The sequence below is a fragment of the Myotis davidii genome, unplaced genomic scaffold (assembly GCF_000327345.1).
Source record: "Myotis davidii unplaced genomic scaffold, ASM32734v1 scaffold150, whole genome shotgun sequence".
Lineage (NCBI taxonomy): Eukaryota > Metazoa > Chordata > Mammalia > Chiroptera > Vespertilionidae > Myotis > Myotis davidii.
Genome location: NW_006283437.1, coordinates 221,885 through 246,256, shown reverse-complemented (window position 1 = coordinate 246,256; position 24,372 = coordinate 221,885). Strand labels below are relative to the sequence as shown.

The window sequence follows — 24,372 nt, the reverse complement described above, 5'->3', positions numbered from 1 at the left end:
TCAATAGGACAATGATTGAAATTTCTTTTGAGAGCCAAATTTTTTAAACTTAAACTATATAGGTAGGTACATTGTTATTAACTTAATTAGGGTACTCCTAAGGCTTAGGAAGAGCCACCCTTAAGGGGCCAAAGAGCCGCATGTGGCTCGCAAGCCACAGTTTGCCGACCATGGAGCTAGCGGAACAACTGCTAGATTAATTTAAGGATTTTATGCACCTTATAAAACTTACAACAAAAGTAGTTTCCCTTGATTTCCTTATAAGTAGCGTTTTCAAGGACCTGGGCAACACTGTGACTTCCTGAGCACAGTGGGTGAGAGCAGTCCACGTACGAACACCCAATCTGTCCGCCTCAGGCACGTACTGGGTGGAAGGTATATGGAGAGAGGTCATTAGGCGTCTACAGCCGCCGGCTCTCCACCTCCAAGGGAGCTGCCGTGGTCTGCATGTGTGTGCGGGGCAGGCAGGCTCCTTTCAGAGCTGGTGTGGCAGGCGTGGGTGTTGGCTGCTGCCTAGTGCCAGATGCCTCATGCCGGGCCAGGCTGGTCTGAGATGCGGCTGTAGTGACACGGGCGCTCCGCTGAGGCAGTTAACACGGCGCCGGGTGCTGCAGGTTGCATCCAGGATGGACTTGCACCTGGTAGGCAGGTACAGGAGACACAGTTGGTAGGGTGTAGTGGAAATTTGAGTGATCGTTTGGTTTGTAGCGATACTGTGTGTTGAAGGGTAAAATCTGTTCTTGTCCGTTTCTTTGTCTTTCTCTCTCTTTCTGCCTCCTCTTCCTCTGCACCCCTCTTCCCCCAGACCAAATCCCCTGAGAATTTAACTGAGGACCATTCTCCACGTGGACCCCACAATTCTGATGCTCGCCTTCCGGGGTCACCTGCTCATGATCCTGCCTCTGGTGTGCAGCCCCAGGGGCCTGTCTGCTGCCCGCTGTACTGTTCTCTGTCTCAGGTCACCCTGCCCAATTGCTCAAGCCAGAAGCAAGGGTGCCGGCCTTGCCCTTCCTCTCATCCTGCACCAGCTGCCACAGGGTCTGCAAGCCAGCGGCTCCCTTTTCCTTCTTCTTTGTCTCTCTTACAATACAGCGTAGTTCTGTTTTTCTGGACTACCGTGCAGGGAGGCGCGAGGGGTTGAAGTGTCTCCAGAGGGAGACGCTGGGCAGGTGGGCCAGGCGTGGGTGCCTTGTGTCCTGCTGGGTCTCAGAGAAGTGAGGCGCTGCTGCAGCCTGACGGGGCCTGGAGAGTCACCGGGGATGTGGTCACAGCCTGTGCAGGCGGTGACTGCCCACAAGGAGAGGAGGCGTTCGAGAAGGTCTCAGCCAAGCTAGCAAATGCGGGAAAGGAAAGCAGGCCGTGTGTGTGTGTGTGTGTGTGTTTCAGGCTTTTTCACTGCGGCCCACAGTATAAAATAAATGTAGCCCCCACGCCAGGACCCGCCTTTGTGTACCTGCGTCTTTAATGATAAAGGCACACAGGTGGTGCTTATGAGGCAGGCCCTGTTCTGAGTGTCTACTGTATTTATTTCCTCATTAGTCCTCTCAACCCCAGAAGGTGCTATCATTTCTCTGCTTTTCGCCCAGGGAGTGGAGTGCCGTTCCTGAGGCCTCACAGCAAACAAGTGGTGAGCTGGGTTTGAACCCGCGCCCGGCTCTAGTGCCTGCACTTTATTTCCCACCACTCTCCTCTCACAGAAAAAGCAAACGTGTCGCAAAATGACACTAGCCCTCATCACATGCTTTTTTCTTTTTTTTTCTGATGCTTGCTATTTTATTCTATTTCGTCCCCAAACTGCTGGCCAGACCCGCTGCATATATTGATTTCCTGACCTGTTAGGTCCCCAACTGCTTTTTGAAAAATACTGCCACGTCCTACTTCCAAAGTACCTCTTACCTCCCACCTCCACCCCAGCGGCCACTCCCCCAGATTAGGTTCCCCGTTACTTCTTACCTGGATGACCTCAATGGCCTCCTAACTCTTCCCTCCATCCGTTCTTCATGCGGAGCCAGAATAACTTGGGAACTGCGTTTCTGACCGTATCCTTCCCCTGGTTTAAAATCCTCGGCGCCATGTTGCTCTTCGGGGCCTCACACTTGCTCCATGGAGATGACAGTCAGTGTATGCGTGAATACGTCATTCTCAAGATTTCTGTGTGTTTTTTTCTCAGGATCTAGATCTTCTCCCAGATAAATATTTTGAAGTCGACTTCCCACTCATAGTCACGAGAAAGGTGCACAGTATCAGGTAAGTGTGGTTTTCGCCTGAAGAGAGAATTCAGAGCCAGCCCCAGTGGGTGACGTGTGGGTTGCCAGGACCTCGTTTTGTGCACGGCTTTCCTTTGCCCACCTCCCACCTCCATTCTTGCCCTGGGACCCTCCTTCCAGCATGCCGTGCAGTCTTCGAAATGCAACACACCCTCGCCTGGGACACTGCCCACTGATGCAGCTCTCGAGGGAGAGTAGTGTGATTTTTCATGTGCATTTTGTTTGCTTCTTTATTCCCAGGGCATAGAGAAGTTCTGGTTCAGAGTAGACGTGCAGTAAATATTTTTTGAATGAATGAATGGAGACCGAAGTTAACCTGTGATTATATATGTGCTATTGTGGGGCCATTCCAGGTTTCAGAGAGTTTGCTGATCTTGGCTGAGAGCTTGTCGTTGCCTGGCACCAACTTGGGTTGTCTCATCCAGTCCTCAGAGCAGACTCATGAGTTAAGTGCTGTTAGCCCCTTTTACAGATGGGAAAACTGAGGCTCAAAGAAATTTGGTTAATTTGCCCAAGACCACCCAGCTAGCAAGGGGTCGAGCTAAGATTTAAACCTTGACTTCAAGCCCAAGGTCAGGGTTTCTTAATAGTGTTAACACAGGCTTCCTCCCTCCTGTTTAAATCAGCCACTGAAACAAAATCCTGATTCTTATATTTACAAAATTTAATAAGCATGAAAGCTTAAGCTTGTCCTTTAGAAATGCCTAATCCTCACAAACTGGAAATACTTTTCAAACTTTGGTTTTTCTACTTTAGCCAATGAAAATAAGATTTTTACCCTTCCCAAATAGAAAAGAATACTTTACATGTAATGTGCTTTTCGGACTGTGGCAATTCTGATGCTCTGAGGAGTGCAGAGGACGACGAAGCTTGTTCGAGCTCTGAGTAGGAGTGAGGAGGCTCGATGCGGGCCAGCGGCGCTCTCCGAGCGGAAAGGCATGCGTCTGTGGTGCTGCCTGGGATACCGGCAGTTTGGCGCTCTGATTTTTTTCATAGTCTTGACTGGGGGCGTTATCACATAAATGTTCCTGAACTTTAGGTCTGAGTACGTGAATTATTGGAGTTACCTGTGAGAAACAGTGGGTGTCTGCAGGGTTCTGTTTGAGAAGAGGCGGACAGCTGGCGATGGCGAGACCCGCACTGCGACGCCGGGGAGTTGCTGCAGCCTGTCTTGCTCAGTTTGTGGTTGGCCTTGGATCTGAGTGTGATGCTCAGCTGACCTAACCGAGACGCGTTTCCCTGGAGTTCCCCTAGGGCAGTGGTCGGCAAACTCATTAGTCAACAGAGCCAAATATTAACAGTACAATGATTGAAATTTCTTTTGAGAGCCAATTTTTTTAAAAATATATTTTATTGATTTTTTACAGAGAGGAAGGGAGAGAGATAGAGAGTTAGAAACATCGATGAGAGAGAAACATCGATCAGGCCAAAGAGCCACATGTGGCTCGCGAGCCACAGTTTGCCGACCACAGCCCTGGGTGCCTCGGGTCGGAGGGACTTGAACAGAGTCCCCACCGCAGCAGCCATCACATTTGCTGCTTTTCAGTGGTGTCTGCATTTGTGCAACAGATAAGCCGCCTGACTCCTCTTTCTCTTTCCTACCTTCCGTAGGTCCAGGCCGCTCCTGTCAAAGCCCATTTTAGAATTACATTCAGAGGACACACTTCAAGGCGGCAAGTATCCTCCCCAGGGGTGCTCTATGGACCACATCGCCGTTGTTGCTTGATTCCCCCTTTCCTTCTTAAAGATGGTGTGTGTGTGCATATGCGTGCATGCGCATGTGTGTATGCATGTGTGTGTGTGTGTGCACCTGTGCACATGATGTCACACAGTGTCTACTTCTGATCCATGTACACTTCCTTCACAGTTACCAGGAAGGATTTTAAAACAGCTATTTGTGACTTATTAGATGTCCATAGACCTCTAATCTTAAATCTTTAAAAAATATTTAAATTAGTTGCCAATGTTTTGAAAATAGGAGGTTTTTAATGAAAACCTGCTTTCCTGCTTTCCTTGGAAAGAGCAGATCTGGCATCTGCGCCCTCACTCCTGCAGGGAAGTGCTTGAGACGGGTGAGTGGCGCTTCTGTCCCCCTCTGCTGTCTTCGGCCTGACGTGTCTCACCCACTGTCACCTCCTGGGCCCCAGCACTCAAGCATTCCCCTCCAGTTTTATTTTATTTTATCATTTTTTTGGTTAATCCTCGCCTAAGGATATTTTTTCCATTCGTTTTTAGAGAGAGTGTGAGGGAGGATGAAAGAGAGAGAGAGAGAGAGAAAGAGAGAGAAACTTGGATGTGAAAGAAACACATCAATTGGCTGCCTCCTGCCCGTGCCCTGACCAGAGCCGGGGATTGAACTATTTTCTGTCAAAGGTAATATCTTACAAATTGGCACAGCGCTTAGAGAGCAGCCTGCCGTCACTACCAGTGTGAAGCAGGCTTACTTGTTGCCCTCCTCACGTAAAACCTACTTTTCTAAATTGAAATCTTCGACATCAGCACTGTGTAATGCAGGGTGTACCTGTTAATTCGATACGTTTATATGTTGTAGAATGACTGCCAGTGTAGTGGTAATTAGTGCCTCTAGCATGCCACATAATTATCGTTTCCTTTTGGCAGTCGGAATAATGGAGATCCAGTTTCTTAGCAGCTTTGAGGACTAGGGTGCAGGGTCGCCAGTGGGCACGGTGTGCATTGGGTCTCTAGGACGTATTTGCTACTCGGTGCAGGTGTGTGCCCTGAGCACCAGCTCTGTCTGAGACCCTGTGGTGAGCATCCCTGTGTGTGTATCACAGCACAGGTTCCTCTGCACTTTAAAGAGGTCATGAGGCAGTGCTTCCTGACGCATGCGCGGGGCTGCTCATCGCAGTGCCCACGGCAGAGATCACCTGGGAATGCCACGTCTGCTTGGGAGGGATTGGCTCAGTCAGCTGTTTTATCCATTCAGCAGAACGCCATGAAAGCACTGTGAAGCAGGAAAAGCATTTTTCAAAACATATGGAGTGGCCCCATGGATTCTCTCTGTGTGTGTGTGTGTGTGTGTGTGTGTGTGGTGTGTGTGTAGAGAGAGAGAGAGAGAGGGAGAGAGAAGGAGGGAGAGTTTGTGTTGTGTCTGTGAGTTTAAGCGCATAGGAAAAAAAGCTGGAACGTTATACACCAAAACACTAATAGCTGTTTTGGGAAATGTAATAATCAGTTAGTTTTCACTCTCCTCTTACCTGATTTTTTAAAATAATGAGCATGTACTTTTATAATAGAGAAAAACAATAACTAATTTTGAGGAAGCCCTGTCCATTGGAATTAACAACCTCTTCTTCATTTATTTCTGTTGAAATGGTCTTCTCTTGTATTTGCAGATGGACACATGTTGGATTCGAAGAGATACGCCCTTATTGGAGCAGACCTTCGAGATTTAGCCACACTGGAAGAGAAACTAAAGAAATGTAACATGAACACACAGTGAGATTTTTTTTAACCTCTTACACGTGTGTGGTCTCATGCTAACGTGAGATAAGGCCAGTTGGCAGTGCAGTGGGCTACCCAGGCCCTGTTTCGTTGCATTGCTACCTTGAGCGATTTTCTGAACTTGTTAGAAGCACCGTTTCTCGAGTCTGTTTCACATCAGAATAACCCGTATTGCTTTTGTAAAATACTGATGTGTAACATAAACAAAGCTTGGTAGAAGGTAATTGTGTGCATAGAAGCACACAACTGCAACACACAAAGAAAGGATTAGCTTCCAGAATATATAAAAAACAGCTACTGTAAAAAAAAGTCCCGTAGACAAATGGGCAGAAAAAGACGACAAGACAGCTCAGAGAAGAAAGTAAAGAACATTGTAGGACAAGGGTAGGGAACCACAGTAGTAATCAGATGAAATTCCATGTTGCTTCCATCAAGTTGGCAAAAATGTAAAAGCCTGGCAGTATTAAGTGTTGGCAAGGTGACGGGGTAAAAGGAATGGGTCAGAGCACCCGTGGACGTGAGCTCGGTAGGACGAGGGGGAGGAAGGTCGGAGATACCTAGTGAGAGCGCACAGGTGTGCACCCTGTGCCACAGCAGCTCCACCTCCAGCTGTGTCCCCTGCATGTATGCACAGGTGGGTGTTCATTGCAGCCACCATTTTTATTTATTATTATTTTTTAATCCTCAACCCAGGATATTTTTGCCATTAATTTTTTTTTTAGAGTGGAAGAGAGGGGAGTGAGGGGGGGCAGAGAGAGAGAAACATCAATGTGAGAGAGACACATCGATTGATTGCCTCCAGTTCACACCCTGATGGGGCGGCCAGAGATCGAGCCTGCAACTGAGGTACTTGTCCTTGACCGGGAATCGAACCCACAACCCTTTGATCCGAGGGCTGGCACTCTAACCACTGAGCCAAAACGGCCAGGGCATAGGCAGCGTTTTTAGTAGCAGAAAACTGAACACAACTTAAATATCCATCAGGAGGGGAATGGATGAATAACCTATATCAGTGGTTGGCAAACTGCAGCTCACGAGCCACATGTGGCTCTTTGGCCCCTTGAGTGTGGCTCTTCCACAAAATACCACGTGTGGGTGATTGAAACTTTGTGGCCCATGTGCAGAAGTCGGTATTTTGTGGAAGAGCCACAAAAAAAAGAAACTGAAGGCAAAAATCAATGGCAAATGATGAAATAAAGTAGCAAGGAGGGGATCACTGCTGGAGAGGAAAGGGGCCGCAGAGCATGGCCCGAGGCTAACGTCCTTCAGGGGGAAGGAAGGGTCCCCGTTCTTCTGAGAGGGCAAAAGGAGTAAGAACAGGTGCACATACAGGTGGCCTGCGGCCACTGAGGGAGGGGAGTTAGGGAGTCAAAGCTTGGTCTTCCCAACACACCTTTCACTTATGTGGTGATGCTGTCGGGGCTGCGTCTGGAAGTTTTTGTTGGCCTATTTCACCTGGAATCGTCCGCCAGGCTGTCATTAGGAGGTGCAGAACCACCTGTCCTTTCTTCCCTCTGGGGAACGTTTATGTGCTGCACAGATTGCAAGATGTAGTGTGCTCCCTGGCAGAGGTGAGTGCTGAAGTTCAAGGACACGACTGGTTCCCCGGGCAGGTTAGTGAGTGAAGGTCGGCTGTGGGCGTGGAAGCCGGCCCGGGAAGCCCGCAGCCCGTCCACACCTGGACCGAGGACTCTCACGCTGGGTTCCATCTGACCGCTCCTGTTGGTGAATAGGAGTGGGGTTTGCTCTGTTTGCTTAAAAACCTCTTTGAGTCAGTGTTCCCTTTCTGAAATGAAGGCTTTTAGATATTTCCCTAGCAGTTTATTGCTTTTCCTAATTTGTTCAGTACTTGGGTCCGGTTAGTGAGAATGGATATTAAGTATACCGTACTTTCTTGGGGACTGATGTTGGATTACAGCTCCTCCTCTGCCAGGGGCTGTCCCCGGTGGACGCCGGGTATGAGCAGTCGTAGGCATATAGGAGAGACTTTATTGCAGACCAAGTAGCCATGCTTACAAGGATCCACCAGGCAAAACAGATCTGCAAAGTAGCCCCACCAAGCAGCCGCTCACCGGCTGGTCAGTGACAGTCTTTCTACCAACTCAGACAAAAGAGGCTTCTCGCCAAATAGTGACATCGGTCTTTGGGTCATAGGAAGGCACGCCTGCTCAGTGCGTACAGTAACTGCCGGGTCGTTGCCTTTGCACAGGCGTATGGCACATTATGTGCTGCACAGATTGCAAGATGTAGTGCGCTCCCTGGCAGAGGTGAGTGCTGAAGTTCAAGGACACGACTGGTTCCCCGGGCAGGTTAGTGAGTGAAGGTCGGCAGTGGGCGTGGAAGCCGGCCGGGAACAGCACAGGCGTATGGCACATCCGGCGTGTTCTGATTAGGGTTCCCACAACTGATCACGCTGTTTTCAATTCTTCATGGTGTAGCTTATATAAAAAACTAGATTCCGTTAAACGAATGCCAATATTTCTGCATCTATCAGCCAGCTCTTCATGTGTAACAGATCCTTCCAAACTCATAGGTTTCAAACAGCTCACTGTCTAGTTGCTCAGGATTCTGAGTTGACAGTTTGGGCTGGGCCTAGCTGGGTGGTTCTTCTGCCAGGAGGCCAGGCTTAGCTAATATCCTTTGGAGTCACGTGTGTGTGTGTGTGTGTGTGTGTGTGTGTGTGTGTGTGTATGTGCGCGCGCGTGCACACAGGCAGGTCGCTGGGGCTGACTCCCTGTCACTGGGCTGACTCATTCACCCAGGGGCCTCCCCTGCTATGGCCCGCGAGCTTGGGTTCACTCGTACAGTGGTTTTAGGTTGCCGAGTGCAGCAAGAGAGCAAGTGCCCGTGTGCAAGGGATTGTCAGGCTTCTTGTTTGCTCCTTGTTCATTGGCCGAAGCATGCTGCAGACTGACCCAGACTCCGGGGGAGGAAATACCCTCCTCTTCGTGGCGGAACCTGCAGTTTGGTATTGCTCCTGGGGGGCCAGGGCGGGGAGAGTCCGCACCCATTCAACTCATTTTCACAAGCCAGACACCACGCTCGCGGCTCACCTGTGTGCAGCATGTCTCAGACGTGGCGGTGCCACCTGGGCTGTGCAGAGTGGCCATGTGCTTGCAGAGTGCTGCTGGGGCCCTGGCTGTGACTGCCCTGCCAGAACTGCGGCACGTGCCCAGCCAGAGTGCCAGTCGGTGAACACGTGCCTGCTCTTTTCTCCCAAGGTTGCCGACACTCCTGGTGACCGAGTGTGTGCTGGTCTACATGACTCCGGAGCAGTCTGCAAACCTAATCAAGTGGGCAGCCAACAGTTTTGAGACCGCCATGTTCATCAGCTACGAACAGGTAAGAGGAAGCACGAGAAATCCGCGTCCTGCCCCGGAGCCAGGGTGGCTCTGCCTCGGAGCACCGCACCTGCTTCTGCTCTTTCTTTTCCTTCTGCCTCCGGCTAACGCAGTGATGGCAAACCTATGACAGGCGTGTCAGCGGTGACATGCGAACTCATTTTTTTTGGTTGATTTTTCTTTGTTAAATGGCATTTAAATATATAAAATAAATATCAAAAATATAAGTCTTTGTTTTACTATGGTGGCAAATATCAAAAAATTTCTATATGTGACACGGCACCAGAGTTAAGTTAGGGTTTTTCAAAATGCTGACACGCCGAGCTCAAAAGGTTTGCCATCACTGGGCTAACATCTCCTTTATTAGCCAGTGCTCTCAGGCCCGCTGCTCCGGAGCCCTTGACCTCCTGTAAACTTTTAGCCCGAGTTTTTGGAACTGCTGTATTGGCCCTTATGGAAGGTTCTGGAGTTCCTATTTGATCACTGTATTTACTGTCCTATCGAGTTGGAGCCCTGGATGGGGGGAGTTCTGGTTGCCTGCCCTGAAGGGGTGGCAAACTCATTGCCCTCAGAGGTGGGCACGGGGTGCAAGGGGAGGAAGTTGGCAGATGAGTGCTGTGGAGGGTGGGGCTAAGGGGCCAGCCGTCCTGCTCCCGCTCACGAGAGCGGCCTCCGCAGTGCCAGCCTGTGAGTCCCGTGAGCCTCCAGTTGCTTTTCCGAAGTTAGAAAGCAGGGTTGCCGGGGTTCGTGTCCCAGCATCAAGAAGGGCTCAGGAATCTGGAAAGGGGCTGTGCAGAGATGACACAGGAATCCAGAGACTAATAGAGTCCGGAGACGAAATATAATTTTGAAAGGCATTGGAGGTCAGAGGAGCTCAGCTAAAGGAGCTCAGTTCTAAGGTCTTAAGTCTAAGGCCTTAGGTTCTCCTCGTCCCCAGGGCCCCATGCTTTTTATTAACACAACTTGTCCTGAGGCGAGGCAGAGATATACACTTCAAAGGGTCGGGGTTTTGTACAGAGTCCATGGTCAGAATGAAAGAATTAGCCTACGCCTGTTCAGGTGTTTGGCCAGTAGGAGGCAATAACATGTAGATGAAGATGCCCTTTAACTGTCTGGCAGCCACAATCAGTTTCCTATTCAGATTTGGGGAAATGCCTTTAGCCATTCCCAACAGGTGACTACATGTGTGACTCAACTCTGTTGAGTCCCCAAGTCTCATCAACCTTTTGATGAAACTCTTGAAATTATGACATGCTGGAATTGGTGGCACAGGGTTTTTAAAAAATGTATTTGTATTGATTTCAGAGAGGAAGGGAGAGAGGAAGAGATAGAAACATCAATGATGAGAGAGAATCATTGATCGGCTGCCTCCTGCACACCCCCTACTGGGCATCGAGCCCACAACCTGGGTATGTGCCCAGACCAGGAATCAAATTGTGACCTCCTGGATCATAGATTGATGCTCAACCAGTGAGCCACGCCAGCTGGGCAGAAATGCAGGATTTTAACGTAACATTTTCTAATTTCTAAATTCACCGAGTCTGGCCCTCTGGCTGCAGGTTTGCTGACTGGGTTGTTCCAGAGCTTTGGGATTGTCCAGCTGGGGTCCAAAGCTGGCCCTGGGTCTTATCGGCTGTGAGACCTGAGGCAGAACTACGTGGGGTTGGGAATCCGTGCCCTGGAGGTAGACTGCGTAGCTGTGTGACCAGGACGCGGTACGTCACCTCTCGGTGCCCGTGTCCTCATCTGAAAACGAGGATGATAACATCCGACTTCATCGTGTTGTTGACAGCAGCCCCGGCTGTGAAGGCAGTGTTGGCGGGTAGTGGCCCGCTCTGAGCCCTGCTCTCTGTTCATAAAGGGAGAAGATGCCACCTCGGGCTGTGGGCGTTCATGAGATGCACATGGAAAGCACCAAAGCCATGCGTGCTGATGTTACTGTTTATTGTAGTTTTGTTAGTTGTATTGATTTTGTTTTCTATCATATTTTATTTTATATTTATGGCAGATGAGAGCAGTGCAGGCCTTGCCCACGGTCGCGTGATTATGGGCAGACCAGGGCTAGACCTGGGCTCCTCGTCCGCCCACCCAGTCCCGGCTCCTGTGTAGGTGGGTCCTGGTGGGTTGATTTCCTCCTCCCTCTGTGACTGGGGGCGGTCCTCAGGCTCAGTCTTCAGTCCTGGCGAGTGGGCGCAGTGCAGCTGTCCTCCTCGGTCTTCTCTCTTGTGCTGTGAATAATTCCGGGAGCCTGCTGCGTGCAGGATGCCACTCCTGGGGAAAATGAATCCACTCTCCCTGCTCCCCACATCTCGGCTGTCTGCTGCTTCGTTCACCTGGCTTCACTGGTGTGCTCCTCTATCCAACAGCGCCGAGGGGGCGGACGGGGGCGTTCAGCAAGTTTAGGCCGGAGACCCTGTCACTTTGGAGCAGGCCTGGGAATGGGCCAGTGCCCAATATGTTGTCCACACTGTCCCCAAACCGGTTCAGATCCCCCCACAACTTAACTCAGTAATTTTGTCACAAACACAAATCACGTGTATTCATGCTCACATGCCTCACATTAGTTCCTAACTAGTTTAAAATGACAAAACCCCGTGGACGGTGACAACTACAATAGTGATAATAATAGCGAATGCTATGCTGTGAGTTTCACACGTGTTAACCTATTTAATCACAGCAACCCACAGGGTAGGTCCTGTCCTCATGGTTTTACAGGTGAGGGGACTGAAGCACCAGGGTAGGCAGCTCGGTCAGAGTCTCCTGGCGGTCAGGTGTCGGGCCGGGACTCGCACTCGGGCAGCGCAGCGAGGGAGTGTGTGTGACAGATGCCCTCCCTCCCAATGAACAGTGTGCCATCCGATGCGTAGTGCCATGTAAGCCATACACACTCAGCAGGGGGAAAACCCTGGCCACCTGACCTGCTACAGTGAATCTTTGCCACTTTGTATATGACAACGTCACAGTGCATATATGCCATAATAGATGGTGTGCTGTGGCGTTTGTGCACATACAGAATTTAATTATTATTACTATTATTTTAAATATATTTTATTGATTTTTTACAGAGAGGAAGGGAGAGCGATAGAGAGCCAGAAACATCGATGAGAGAGAAACATCGATCAGCTGCCTCCTGCACACTCCCCACTGGGGATGTGCCCGCAACCAAGGTACATGCCCTTGACCGGAGTCGAACCCGGGACCCTTGAGTCGAAGGCCGACACTCTATCTACTGAGCCAAACCGGTTAGGGCTTTAATTATTTTTTTAACTTTTTAAAAAAATTAACTTCTTAACTTTTTAAGTGCCTGTAGTACAGTAGACAGTGTTGTGTGTGGTTTTTTTAATCCTCACCTGAGAATATTTTTCCATTTATTTTTAGAGAGTGGAAGAGGGAGGGAAAGACGGAAATATCAATGTGAGAGAAACACATCGATTGGTTGCCTCCCACATGTGCCCTGATTAGGGCCCGAGCCAGGGAGGAGCCTGCAATCGAGGTACATGCCCTTTGGTCCGCAGGCCGACGCTCTATCCACTGAGCCAAACCAGCTAGGCTTTAATTAGAGTGTTTCACACAAGTTTTTTTTTTTTATCCAAAAGTAACACTACATCCAGAATAGAAATATATCAAATAGTACAGAAGGGCAGACAAGGAATGTAAGTCTCTCCTACCCGCAACCTCAGCCCTCTCACCTGGGAAGCCACTTTGCCAGATTCCAGAATTTTTCTATGCATATGCAAATGTAGAGATTTTTTTTTTCTTAAAGGCAGATGGGAGAATACAGTAGACATTCCCCTGGACCAGTTGCTCTCAACCTTCTGGCCCTTTAAATACAGTTCCTCATGTTGTGACCCAACCATAAAATTATTTTCGTTGCTACTTCATAACTGTAATGTTGCTACTGTTATGAATAGTGATGTAAATATCTGATATGCAGGATGGTCTTAGGCGACCCCTGTGAAAGGGTCGTTCGACCATCAAAGGGGTCGCGACCCACAGGTTGAGAACCGCTGCCCTGGACCTTTTTTTTCAGGAGTTCTTAGAGCTTAGAGATCATCCCATAGTGGGTGTGTGTCTTTCCTGCTTTCCCGGCTCTGTGGTATTCCATCGTGTAGAACATGCAGAATTTACTGTGCCCGGGTGATGCGTTTAGCTCTTCGACTCCCCGGTCTGCAGCGCTGCAGCAGACGCCCTTTCACCTCCGTGCACATGGGCAGGTGCACCTGCAGGGGAAGCTGGGCCCGGGTGGGTTCTCACGGGGAGCGGGGTGGGGGAGGGAGGGTACAGCTGCCTCCAGGGGCCGCCGGTTAATGTCCCCATCAGCACTGCGCAGACTGTGTGGCCTGCACTGGGTACCCGCAGACCTCAGTCCTCACTGTGAGAAGTCGGGTGCTGTTGTATTTTGCGTGTGTGAGAGAACACCCTAACGGCGATGCCTGGCTGCTCTTCCTCCCCAGGTGAACATGGATGACCGGTTTGGGCAGATCATGATCGAAAACCTTCGGAGACGACAGTGTGACCTGGCGGGGGTGGAGCCCTGCAAGTCCTTAGAGTCCCAGGTCAGAGCACACCCTTGGCCGGCCTCGCAGGAGGAGCGCCCGGCTGCGGGCCAGGCTCGTGCAGCCACCGGTTCTCACGCTAGTGCAGTCCTACCCTGCTTCCCATGTTGGTATCAAATGCTTATTTCCTACACCCTATTATTTACCTTTTTATTATGCATTTTTCAAACAACGGAAAAGTAGAGGGAATAGTAAAACCAACAGCCATGTCCCATCAGCCACTTCAATAATTAATATTCTGTAAATACTGCTAATTCCCTCCAAACTTTTATTGGTGGTGGTATTGGACTGTTTTAAGGCAAATCCCAGATAGTATATCATTTCCCACGTAAATACTCAGTATAAATCTCCAATAGACCGATAGGAATGATGATCCCATGATTACAGCTTAGAAATTGGCAGTAACTCCTTCGTAGCATCTAACACCCAGTTCATGTTCAGTTTTCCGCAGTTATTTTTAAAATGTTCAGAGTTGGTGCATTTGAATCTTTTTTAATTTTTTTTTTTTTTTTTGCTGAAGAGATACCGCCCACTCTGCCCTCATTTAAATAGGTACTGCATGTTCCGTGTAGAACATGGGGAAATAAAAAGAAGGAAGACGGTAGGGGCCGGGATGGGCATGTAAGGAATTCTCAGTGCTTAGAGACGCCTGCATTCACGACTGTGCCTTGTGGCTCTCCATTCTCTCCGTTCTCCTTGCACGGCTCAGAGGGAGCGGTTCCTGTCGAACGGGTGGGAAACGGCGTCGGCCGTGAACATGATGGAATTGTACAGCAGGCTACCTCGGGCCGAAGTCAGCAGGTACGCCACCCCGTCCTGTCCTCTCACGTAGCCTCCCCATGAATCACGTTGCCCTCCTGATGCACACTAAACACTCCGCCCGACGGGATCGCAGCAGCTCTCAGCCGAGATAGGGTTTGCGCCCAAACAGGGGACCTTCATCCACCCGAAGCGGAGACACCTGCAGGGCTCCCAGGGCTGCCTCCGGGTGGACACTGGGCGATCCTCGTGGTGGGAGTGGGAGGAAAGGTCTCTCACAGGTTTTTAATGGGCTTTTCCTCTCATTGTAACAAACACGCGCTGGTTCTACGACAGTTTCCAAGCATGTAAACCAGCTGAGGTTTAAAGTCGCGCTTTCGGCACCACAACCCCTGAGGGCCATTCACAAGCGGGCGCCCCCTTTCTCTGCACCACGCCCCCTGAGGGCCATTCACAAGCGGGCGCCCCCTTTCTGCACCCCGCCCCTGAGGGCCATTCACAAGAGGGCGCCCCCTTTCGCACCACGCCCCTGAGGGCCATTCCCAAGCGGGCGCCCCCTTTCTGCACCCCGCCCCTGAGGGCCATTCACAAGAGGGCGCCCCCTTTCGCACCACGCCCCTGAGGGCCATTCCCAAGCGGGCGCCCCCTTTCTGCACCCCGCCCCTGAGGGCCATTCACAAGAGGGCGCCCCCTTTCGCACCACGCCCCTGAGGGCCATTCCCAAGCGGGCGCCCCCTTTCTGCACCCCGCCCCTGAGGGCCATTCACAAGAGGGCGCCCCCTTTCGCACCACGCCCCTGAGGGCCATTCCCAAGCGGGCGCCCCCTTTCTGCACCCCGCCCCTGAGGGCCATTCACAAGAGGGCGCCCCCTTTCGCACCACGCCCCTGAGGGCCATTCCCAAGCGGGCGCCCCCTTTCTGCACCCCGCCCCTGAGGGCCATTCACAAGAGGGCGCCCCCTTTCGCACCACGCCCCTGAGGGCCATTCCCAAGCGGGCGCCCCCTTTCTGCACCCCGCCCCTGAGGGCCATTCACAAGAGGGCGCCCCCTTTCGCACCACGCCCCTGAGGGCCATTCCCAAGCGGGCGCCCCCTTTCTGCACCCCGCCCCTGAGGGCCATTCACAAGAGGGCGCCCCCTTTCGCACCACGCCCCTGAGGGCCATTCCCAAGCGGGCGCCCCCTTTCTGCACCCCGCCCCTGAGGGCCATTCACAAGAGGGCGCCCCCTTTCGCACCACGCCCCTGAGGGCCATTCCCAAGCGGGCGCCCCCTTTCTGCACCCCGCCCCTGAGGGCCATTCACAAGAGGGCGCCCCCTTTCGCACCACGCCCCTGAGGGCCATTCCCAAGCGGGCGCCCCCTTTCTGCACCCCGCCCCTGAGGGCCATTCACAAGAGGGCGCCCCCTTTCGCACCACGCCCCTGAGGGCCATTCCCAAGCGGGCGCCCCCTTTCTGCACCCCGCCCCTGAGGGCCATTCACAAGAGGGCGCCCCCTTTCGCACCACGCCCCTGAGGGCCATTCCCAAGCGGGCGCCCCCTTTCTGCACCCCGCCCCTGAGGGCCATTCACAAGTGGGCGCCCCCTTCCTCTCACCCACGCCCCCTGAGGGCCATTCATAAGCGGGCGCCCCCTTCCTCTCACACACGCCCCCTGAGGGCCATTCACAAGAGGGCGCCCCCTTCCTCTCACACAGGCCCCTGAGGGCCATTCACAAGCGGGCGCCCCCTTCCTCTCACCCACGCCCCCTGAGGGCCATTCATAAGCGGGCGCCCCCTTCCTCTCACCCACGCCCCCTGAGGGCCATTCATAAGCGGGCGCCCCCTTCCTCTCACCCACGCCCCCTGAGGGCCATTCATAAGCGGGCGCCCCCTTCCTCTCACCCACGCCCCTGAGGGCCATTCACAGGCACTCTCCCTTACTCTCTCTCTCTAAAAAAAATGAATAAACATATATTTCCACAAACCCCTTCCTCTCACACAGGCCCCTGAGGGCCATTCACAAGCGGGCGCCCCCTTTCTCTCACCCACACCTTCTGAGGGTCGCTCACAAGCGGGCGCCCCCTTTCTCTGCACCTATAAAGAGAAGTGCTTACTGGCAGATTAGTGTTTTTTAATCGGTAGATTCACATTACGAGTGTGTCTATAAACCACCTTGCTTTCTAGCAAACCTAACAATAGGTTATATTTATCTTTACCTGTCACAGCAGCGCGGTCCCTGGGTGCATCGCTCCTGTGGTGTGTGGACGTGAGGGTGGGTGGTGGTGTCCTGTGTTTCGTTTTGTTTCAGTTCCCTGTTATAAAACCACTGCTGGCCCGGCCGGTGTGGCCCAGTGGGTTGAGCATTGCCCTGTGCACAGGAGGTCATGGTTCAGTTCCCGGTCAGGGCACATGCCCAGGTTTCGGGCTCGATCCCCAGTAGGGGGTGTGCAGAAGGCAGCCCATCAGTGTTTCTCTCTTTTCCTTTCCCTTCCCTCTCTAAAAAAACCCAACACAATAAAAACACCACTGCGGGGCATGTGGCCATGCTCACCTCTGGCCAGTGTGGGCGCCAGCTTGTTCGGTTTCTGTCATTATTCTGTACTTCCGCTCTGTGCTTCCTCCTGACTTTGGGGACTCACAGGTATAGGTGTTGGTCTCTTGCAAGATGCAGTGGGGCCTTGACTTTCGTTCTGAGACTGAGCTTGTTAAGGAGCTCGTTAACTCAAATTACTCTGTCAACTCAAAGCAAAAAATCTGCTGAGAAACAGCTGGTATCTCAAAAAACTCGTTAGTCGGGACACTGGTAAGTCAAGGCCCCGCTGTAATGAAAAAATACTTGGTCTTGCCTCTCCACAGCCCTTCTTAACTGTAGGAAGCATGACTTGTTTCCCAGTCTGTATGTCAGATCCTTGAAGTGCTGTCTCCACGTGATCCGGCTGATGCCTCCTGGGTTGTTCTAGTTTTCCGTCCCCACGGGCTGGTCTCCACTGGCTTCGTGTCAGGAGGACTGTTGTGAAGAGCCCTGGTCTGGCACCTGTGACGGCATGGGGCTCGCGGCTCTCCTGGGAGCCCGGGGAGGAGTCTCACCGCCTGGGCCACCGGGCAGCGGCTCCGGGGCAGCCCGTCTCATGTCGCCAAGGCCTTTGCAGACACGTGTCCCAACAGAGGGGGGTGAGGGGGGACAGCTCTGGTGTGTCTGCCCTGGGTACGGTCCTCCCCACTCTGAACGCCATGTAGTTGGTGTCCACATTCGCCAAGGGTTTTGGAGGACACTGCGCATGAAAAGCCCAAGGGAGGCCTGTTGACCGAGCCGGTGCTGCCTGCGCAGTGTGTGCTACGCCCTTTCTAAGCACCAGAGGAGTAACTGGCCCGAACCGGGCAGAGATGAGTCTGCGTGTGGCGTTTGCAGCCGAGCTTGGAGGTCACCTCCTCGGTAGGGTGCTGGTTTCTTCTGGAACTTGGTAATAGGACGCCTGCCTTGAATGTCTTCTGATTCGTTGGGAACATCAGTCAGGAAGCAACCGAAGTCCTTTATGGATAAACATTCTCACTTCAGATGTGACCCTTAGGCCTGAATAACGAGGCAGAAACACACACACACACGAACAGAAACGTGAAATGTGCACAAATGTGCACATCACACCCCCCTCCCCCACCCCCACACACAGCTTGGGCAAAAGGCAATGCCCAGTGCTGCTGTTGGCTGCTGTGAATAGTAGGAATATGGGTCGTGTTTTATTTTTTTCATACTTTTTGGAAATGCCTGAATTCCACCCCCCTGCTGTGTGCATATGGCAGAAAATATTAAACCCATTTCATATATTTGTGCATGTTTCAATGTGTGCATACCTTCAAAAAGTTTACATTTAAAATGCTGTTTTGAAAAAAATCATACAAACATGATTAAGAAAAAGAAACAAGCAAAAACAAAAGCCCTCACCCTACTCACTGCTCGCCACTACCTTCTGGCGGTGTTTTCTGTGGTTTCCAAGATGGTCTGCTCTGTGCATGTATGAGCACAGCGCCTCTGTGTAGAGGCAGTGAACCACCTTACTGCCTGAGCCGCCTGCTGTCTACAGGCCGTGCTGCGTCCCAGAGGCTGTCCTGCAGGCTGCAGGCGTCCGTGCATGCTGGACCCGCCAGCGTCTCTAGGTTGGGGTCTTTGCTGTCCCGGCGTGGCGGCTGGAAGCTTCGGTGAGGGCTCTGGGATGCGGGCCCGGAGCAGGTGCAGGGTAGGGCATCCCGCTGCGAGCTGACGGGTGCCGCTGTCCCGGCAGGACCGCGCCTCCCCAGTCCTCTCCAAGGCATGCTGGCCTTGTGATCCTCATCAGTCTGAGGGGTAGGAAGGTGTCAAGTATTTAAATCTACATTTCTTTTCTCAAAAGTGAAATTGAAAACCTCTTATTTTCCTTTTCTAGTGGACTTGTCTTTTAAAAATTAAAGTACAGTGGGGCCTTGACTTACAAGTGTCCTGACTAACGAGTTTTTCGAGATACGAGCCGTCTCTCGGCCGATTTTTTGCTTTGAGTTGCGAGCTCAAATTCAGGTTACGAGCCAGCTTCAGATACCCCACTGCTAGTTGGCGCAGCGAACGTCACAGTGAACGCCACAACATCAGCCCAGCATCACGTGTCTCACTTGTTCACTTTTTGATTTGACATATGAGTAATTTGAGTTATGAGCTCTGTCACGGAATGAATTTAACTCGTAAGTCAAGGCCCCACTGTATAGTTGACATATAGCATTATATAAATTTCAGATGACAACATAGCGATTCAACATGTATATACATGACTGTTTTCGCTATGCTGTGCATTACATTCTGTAACTTATTTATTTTAAACTTTTATTGATTTTATTTTATTCTTATTTTTGTTAATTCTTACCCGAGGATATTTTTTCCCATTGCTTTTTTAGAGAGAGTGGAAGGGAAGGAGGGATGGGGAGAGAGAGAGATAAACTTCGATGTGAAAGAGACACATTGATTGGTTGCCTCCTGCATGTGCCCTGACCGGGGGGCCAGGGATCAAACCTGTAATCCAAGTACATGCCCTTGACTAGGAATTGAACCTGTGACCCTTGGATGTTTTGGCTGACACTCTAACCACAGAGCAACATGGCCAGGACAAACTTTTATTGATATTTAGAGGAAAGGAGGGGAGGATGGAGAGAAGTCAAAGGAAAAAGAAGAAGAGGGAGAAACATCGAAGTGAGAGAGCAACATTAATCAGTTGCCTCCTGTGCCCACCAGGAGTTGAACCTGCAACCTGGGTATGTGCCCTGACCAGACTCGAACCCACCACCTTTTGGCGTACGGGACAAGGCTCCAACCATCTGAGCCACCAGCCAGGGCTGTAACCCATTTAAGTGGAAGTGTGTGCCTCTATCCCCTTCACCTTTTCATCCTTCCCCTACCCCATCCATCTTTTAAATGAACTTTTGAAGTTTTTCGTATTGAAGTACAACAGCTCTTTATGCAGCAAGGGAATCTACCTTGGTTATTTACGTTGCAAATATTTTTTCTAGGTTGTCTTTTGATTTTGCTTATGGTGCTTTTCCTTCTTTTTAATAAAAAGAAGTTACCGTGGAAGCGCTCTATAGGACATGGTCTGTGTCCTGAGCGCCTGGTCCTCGCTGTTAACCGTGCTCACCGTCTGTTCTGCGTTGACTCTGCAGGATCGAGGCCCTCGAGTTCCTGGACGAGTTGGAGCTCCTGGAGCAGCTCATGTGCCACTACTGCCTGTGCTGGGCCACCCGCGGGGGCAGCGAGCTAGGTACCGTCACTCTGTCCTTGCCCCAAAGTGGGGACCTTTTAATCTGCAAGGAAAGTACGACATCCAAGCTTTGAGTGCAGAGGGCACTAGCGCCCGTGCCTGTGCCCGTGACCGTCTCGGGATTGGCCATCATGTCCCGTGTCCCACACACAGAAGCGGGAGGGTGTCAGGGAGAGCCCGCACCAAACCAGCCAGCCACCCCGTGCAGGTGTGCGCAGGATCGCCTCAGGGAGGCGGGAGACCTTGCGTTTAAAGCAAAAGTGATCTTAATCAAAGTGACCATGGTCTGTCCTTTCATCAGCTTATAGCCAGGTCTCCTGGGTGGTAAACACGGACCGGTGTCTCTCACCCACTGCAGGCGACGCTGCCCTGCCGGCCGAGCAGGGCTCCCCTGGTGCCCCCGGCACCGAGGCCTTGGTCCAGTTTCTCCTCACAGCTTCCCATGTGCCCCTGCTTCATCGGGGTGACCCTCAGGCATCTGCAGCCTGTGGAGAGTGCTTTAGATCCCAGCTCAGGCCTTGAACGTGGTAACCGCCCCGCAGGCTTCCTACAGATGTGTCCCAGGGAGGGGCAGCTGTAGTCAGGCAGCTGATGCAGTGGGAGAACATGACCAAGGCCGGCTCTGACCCCGTGAGAAACTGCAGGCTGGCACGAGGCGGTTAATCATTGCCCTGGGCCTGTCTCCCCACTGCTTTATAAATTTACTCAGCTGTGCAGCTCAGCCCACAATGCCTTTTTCTATTTGTTTTTTTATTTAAAACTAGAGGCCTGGTACATGACATTTGTGCACTTGAGGTGGGGGGGTCCCTTCAGCCCAGCCTGTGCCCTCTCGCAGTCTGGGACCCCTCAGGGGATGTCCGTCTGCCGGCCCAGGGGGAGCGGGCCTAGGCCAGCAGTTGGACATCCCTTGAGGGGTCCTTAGCATTGCCTCAGAGGCAGAAGAGGCTCCCGCCACTGCCACTGCACTCGCCAGCCGTGAGCCTGGCTTCTGGCTGAGTGGTGCTCCCCTTGTGGGAGCACACTGACCACCAGGGGGCAGCTCCTGCATTAAGCGTCTGTCTCCTTGTGGTCAGTGCGCATCATGGTGACCGGTCGTTCCGCTGTTTGGTCCATTTCATATCAGCCTTTTATTATATAGGATCACTTAGTGAGGTTTTTATATTGGCATTCCCCTCCCAATTTTAAATGCAGTGTAATTTTTAGTAGAGCCTTTGACAGCTGATACGTATGATGAAGGAAATTACCATGTGGGTGCCCACTGAGCACCTCGAGTGATGTTTCTCCTCTGCTTTTTCAGCTCTTGTGCTGCTGGCAGAGTGGAATTTGCAGGCTGTGTAGCTTTGATTGCTGATCTTTTCACCTCAGTATGACAACACGAGCATTCCCCTTGCTATTACACACTCAGTGTAACTGTACGGCCTCAGGAAATCCTGTCACGGGGCTCTGTCCGAGTTTACTTAACTTTCCCAACTTTGGAAATGCCGGTTGTGTGTGGCACTTCCGTGGACTTTAGATTTTAGCGTGACTGTGGTGAACATTGTTATGACGGGGCTTCCCTTGTCCCCACCTCGCCCGGCTGCCATGATGCTGTATGTGTGTGTGTGTGTGTGTGTGTGTGTGTGTGTGTGTGTGTGGTGAAGAGCTGTGTCTGCATTTGCTAATGAGGCATGCAGCCCGCCGGCCAAAGTTTGACATGCTTGCACGGTTATGGGGCTTTCCTAGCCCTTTAAACTGTCCACGAGCACAGCCCGTGTGGGTGCGTGTCCCTGTGCCAGCCGTCTGAGGGAGCGGGACGGAGCTGCAGTGTCAGTGGCCTGTGTGGGGCGTCCTGGGGCGGGGCCAGGTCACTCCCACCTCCGAGTCTTCTCTCCTGCGGGAGCCTTTGCATCTCTGTTTCCCTCAGGCCTGACGGAGATCACTTGCTAACCTGGTCAACGCAGAAGCTGCAGCCGCCGACCTTCCCGGAGCTGACATGCGGGGCCCAGAGTGCTGGCCAGGCCCCGTCTCCGTGCATCCCACCCTCCAGACATCGCTTCCTGGGCTGCCGCTGCACTTCCTGCTCCGGTCGGCCTATCTGTTAATAAACCTCAGCTGCCAATGCCTGTGTGCTGGTCCTTCGCTCCCCTGGGCGGGCTGTGTCCCCGCGTGAGCTGAACCCCGGCGTCCTGCGTCTGACCCGGGCCTGGCCGACTGCCTGGGTCAGACATAGCTCGTGCCCTCCATCCTCGGGATTTGCTCCATGTGCATGTGCTTGCAGCAGCCAACATGGCACCTTGTATCTTGACCGTGGGCTACCGGGTCCCGGGCTCCCCTCGGCTCCTGCGTCTGCCCCACCAGACTAGCCTGTGGTCCTCCCCTCCCCACTTGTTATCATGGAGGCTGAGCGAGGGCCCCTATAATGTCCTCCTGATCCCATCCCTCTGTCCGTTACCTTATTTGCAGGTGTGACTAAGGATGTGGAGGAGACAGGTTACCAGGAGTTGGGGGTGGGCCCAACATAACGCTGGGGTCCTTAGAGGGGGTGGCGGGAAGTCAGAGTCAGAGGGGCGTGGTGCCCACGCAGGGCCTGTAGCGCCACCTTGGTGCAAAAGCGAGGACTATAGGTGGTCACTCGCTGCTTAAAGAGCACAAGGCGCCCCTCAGCACCCCCAGAAGTAGCCAGCTTGGCCAGCACCCCGACTGGAGCCCAGGGAAACTGATTTCAGACTTCCGACTGGCAGAGCTTGTCTGAAGCCACCAGGTAAGTGTCATTTGTCCCAGCAGCCATGGCAAACAGGGGCCACAGAGTGCTTGTCCCACAACCCAGACACGAGGTCTGTCCCCCGACGAAGCTGAGCCTGTGCGCAGAGTGCAGCCCCTGCTCTCCCGGCAAGAAGATAGCGCTGCGTCCGCCATCTGAGTCTCAGTCGCGTCCCTGGAGCGAGGACTGCAGATGGCACTGCTCTGCCCCACACTGCGCACGGGGCCTTGCGCTGCGAGGCGGGCCTGACCCCATCACCCAGTGAGGGGCGTCGCCTTTCAGCCACCTTTCAGGTCTTCAGTTCCAGGAGAAGGTGCAGGCTGGCACTGGTGGCTCTGTAACACAGCCCATCGTTTTGCTTTTCGTGGTTACCCACGGTCAACTGTGGTCCAAAACGATTAAATGGGAAATCCCAGAAATGACTCATCAGTTTTAAATGGCATGATGTTCTGAGTAGGGTGATGAAACTTCACCATCCTGGCCCGTGGGATGGGAACCCTCCCTTTGTCCCAGACGCCATGTGATAGACACTCCCCGCCCTTAGTCCTCAGGCAGCTGGGGTGTCGAAGGGGCTGCCCAGGTCTGGCAGGGCTGGGGTGCCAGCCACCCTCATTTTATTAGTAATGCCACATGCTCCTGACTGCCGTTACTGCGTGTTGTAATTGTTCCATTTTGTTATTGCTAATCTCTCACTGTGCCTAACTTATACATTAAGATTTATCATTGGTATGTGTGTATAGGAAAAAACAGCACATGCAGGGTTCGGTACTATGCAGTTCAGGCATCCACGGGGTCTCTGAGAGCATCCCCGCAGGTAAGGGGGTGACTGTATAAGTCTGGAGAGCTTGTCTGAGTTGAGTACAAGAATAGAGTTTAGAAAGTCTAGAAGCAACGGGAGGCCTGCAGAGTTCACACCCAAACGTTCCTGGAAGCTGTGCATTTACAGAAGGTCCCACAGTGGGGCGGTCCGAACCTTTGGTGAAGACGTGGAGGCCAGATTTACCTCAAAATGTTAGGAGCTCACAGCCCTTAAATGCTTTAAGGTGGTGGGTGAGGCTGAGGTCTTCACAGGCAATGAGACCACCAGCACCAGAGGCTGAGCGTTGCAAGGCAGCTGCTCAGATACAAAACGGACCCTCTACACCTCCGTGTCTGTAACAGCCAACCCCCCAGCTGACCACGGCCAGCCAGGCAAGCGCAGACGGACGCCTGGCCCACCCGCAGAATCGTGAGTGAACGGGATGGAATGGTGGTGGTTTTACCACTGCGTTTGGGGAGTTTGTTACTCCTCAGTGAGGAACCGCTGCAGGTGAGGGTGCGGGTCGGGGAAGAAGGCAGATCACTGGCGGGTTGGTCCCTCATTAATGCGTACTCTGTGCCACGCCGTGTGCTGGTGTGGAGTTAACCATGGACACGCAGACGTGGTCTCTGCTCACAGAGTACTGTCCAGCGGCAGCCGGCTCAGTGTCCTGTGGCCGGTGCGGGAGGGAGCC

The 24,372-nt window shown here is 52.4% G+C and overlaps 1 protein-coding gene across 3 annotated transcripts in view; it reads left to right on the top strand.

The window, feature by feature from the left end:
• The window catches only part of LCMT1 (leucine carboxyl methyltransferase 1), a 50,805-nt gene extending 28,568 nt beyond the window's left edge, over positions 1–22,237 (top strand). The window contains exons 4-11 of one of the 3 annotated variants that reach the window (XM_006753603.2): positions 2,171–2,247; positions 3,879–3,940; positions 5,624–5,726; positions 8,954–9,074; positions 13,528–13,629; positions 14,339–14,430; positions 20,042–20,139; positions 22,043–22,148. In XM_006753603.2, coding sequence (XP_006753666.1) covers positions 2,171–2,247; positions 3,879–3,940; positions 5,624–5,726; positions 8,954–9,074; positions 13,528–13,629; positions 14,339–14,430; positions 20,042–20,139; positions 22,043–22,065 — 678 coding nt within the window. In that variant the 3' untranslated portion in view covers positions 22,066–22,148. Of the gene's footprint in view, positions 1–2,170; positions 2,248–3,878; positions 3,941–5,623; positions 5,727–8,953; positions 9,075–13,527; positions 13,630–14,338; positions 14,431–20,041; positions 20,140–22,042 lie in introns of all 3 variants that reach the window. The other 2 variants (XM_015563971.1, XM_015563970.1) reach the window with 2 other exon arrangements.
• The last annotated feature ends 2,135 nt before the right edge of the window (positions 22,238–24,372 follow it).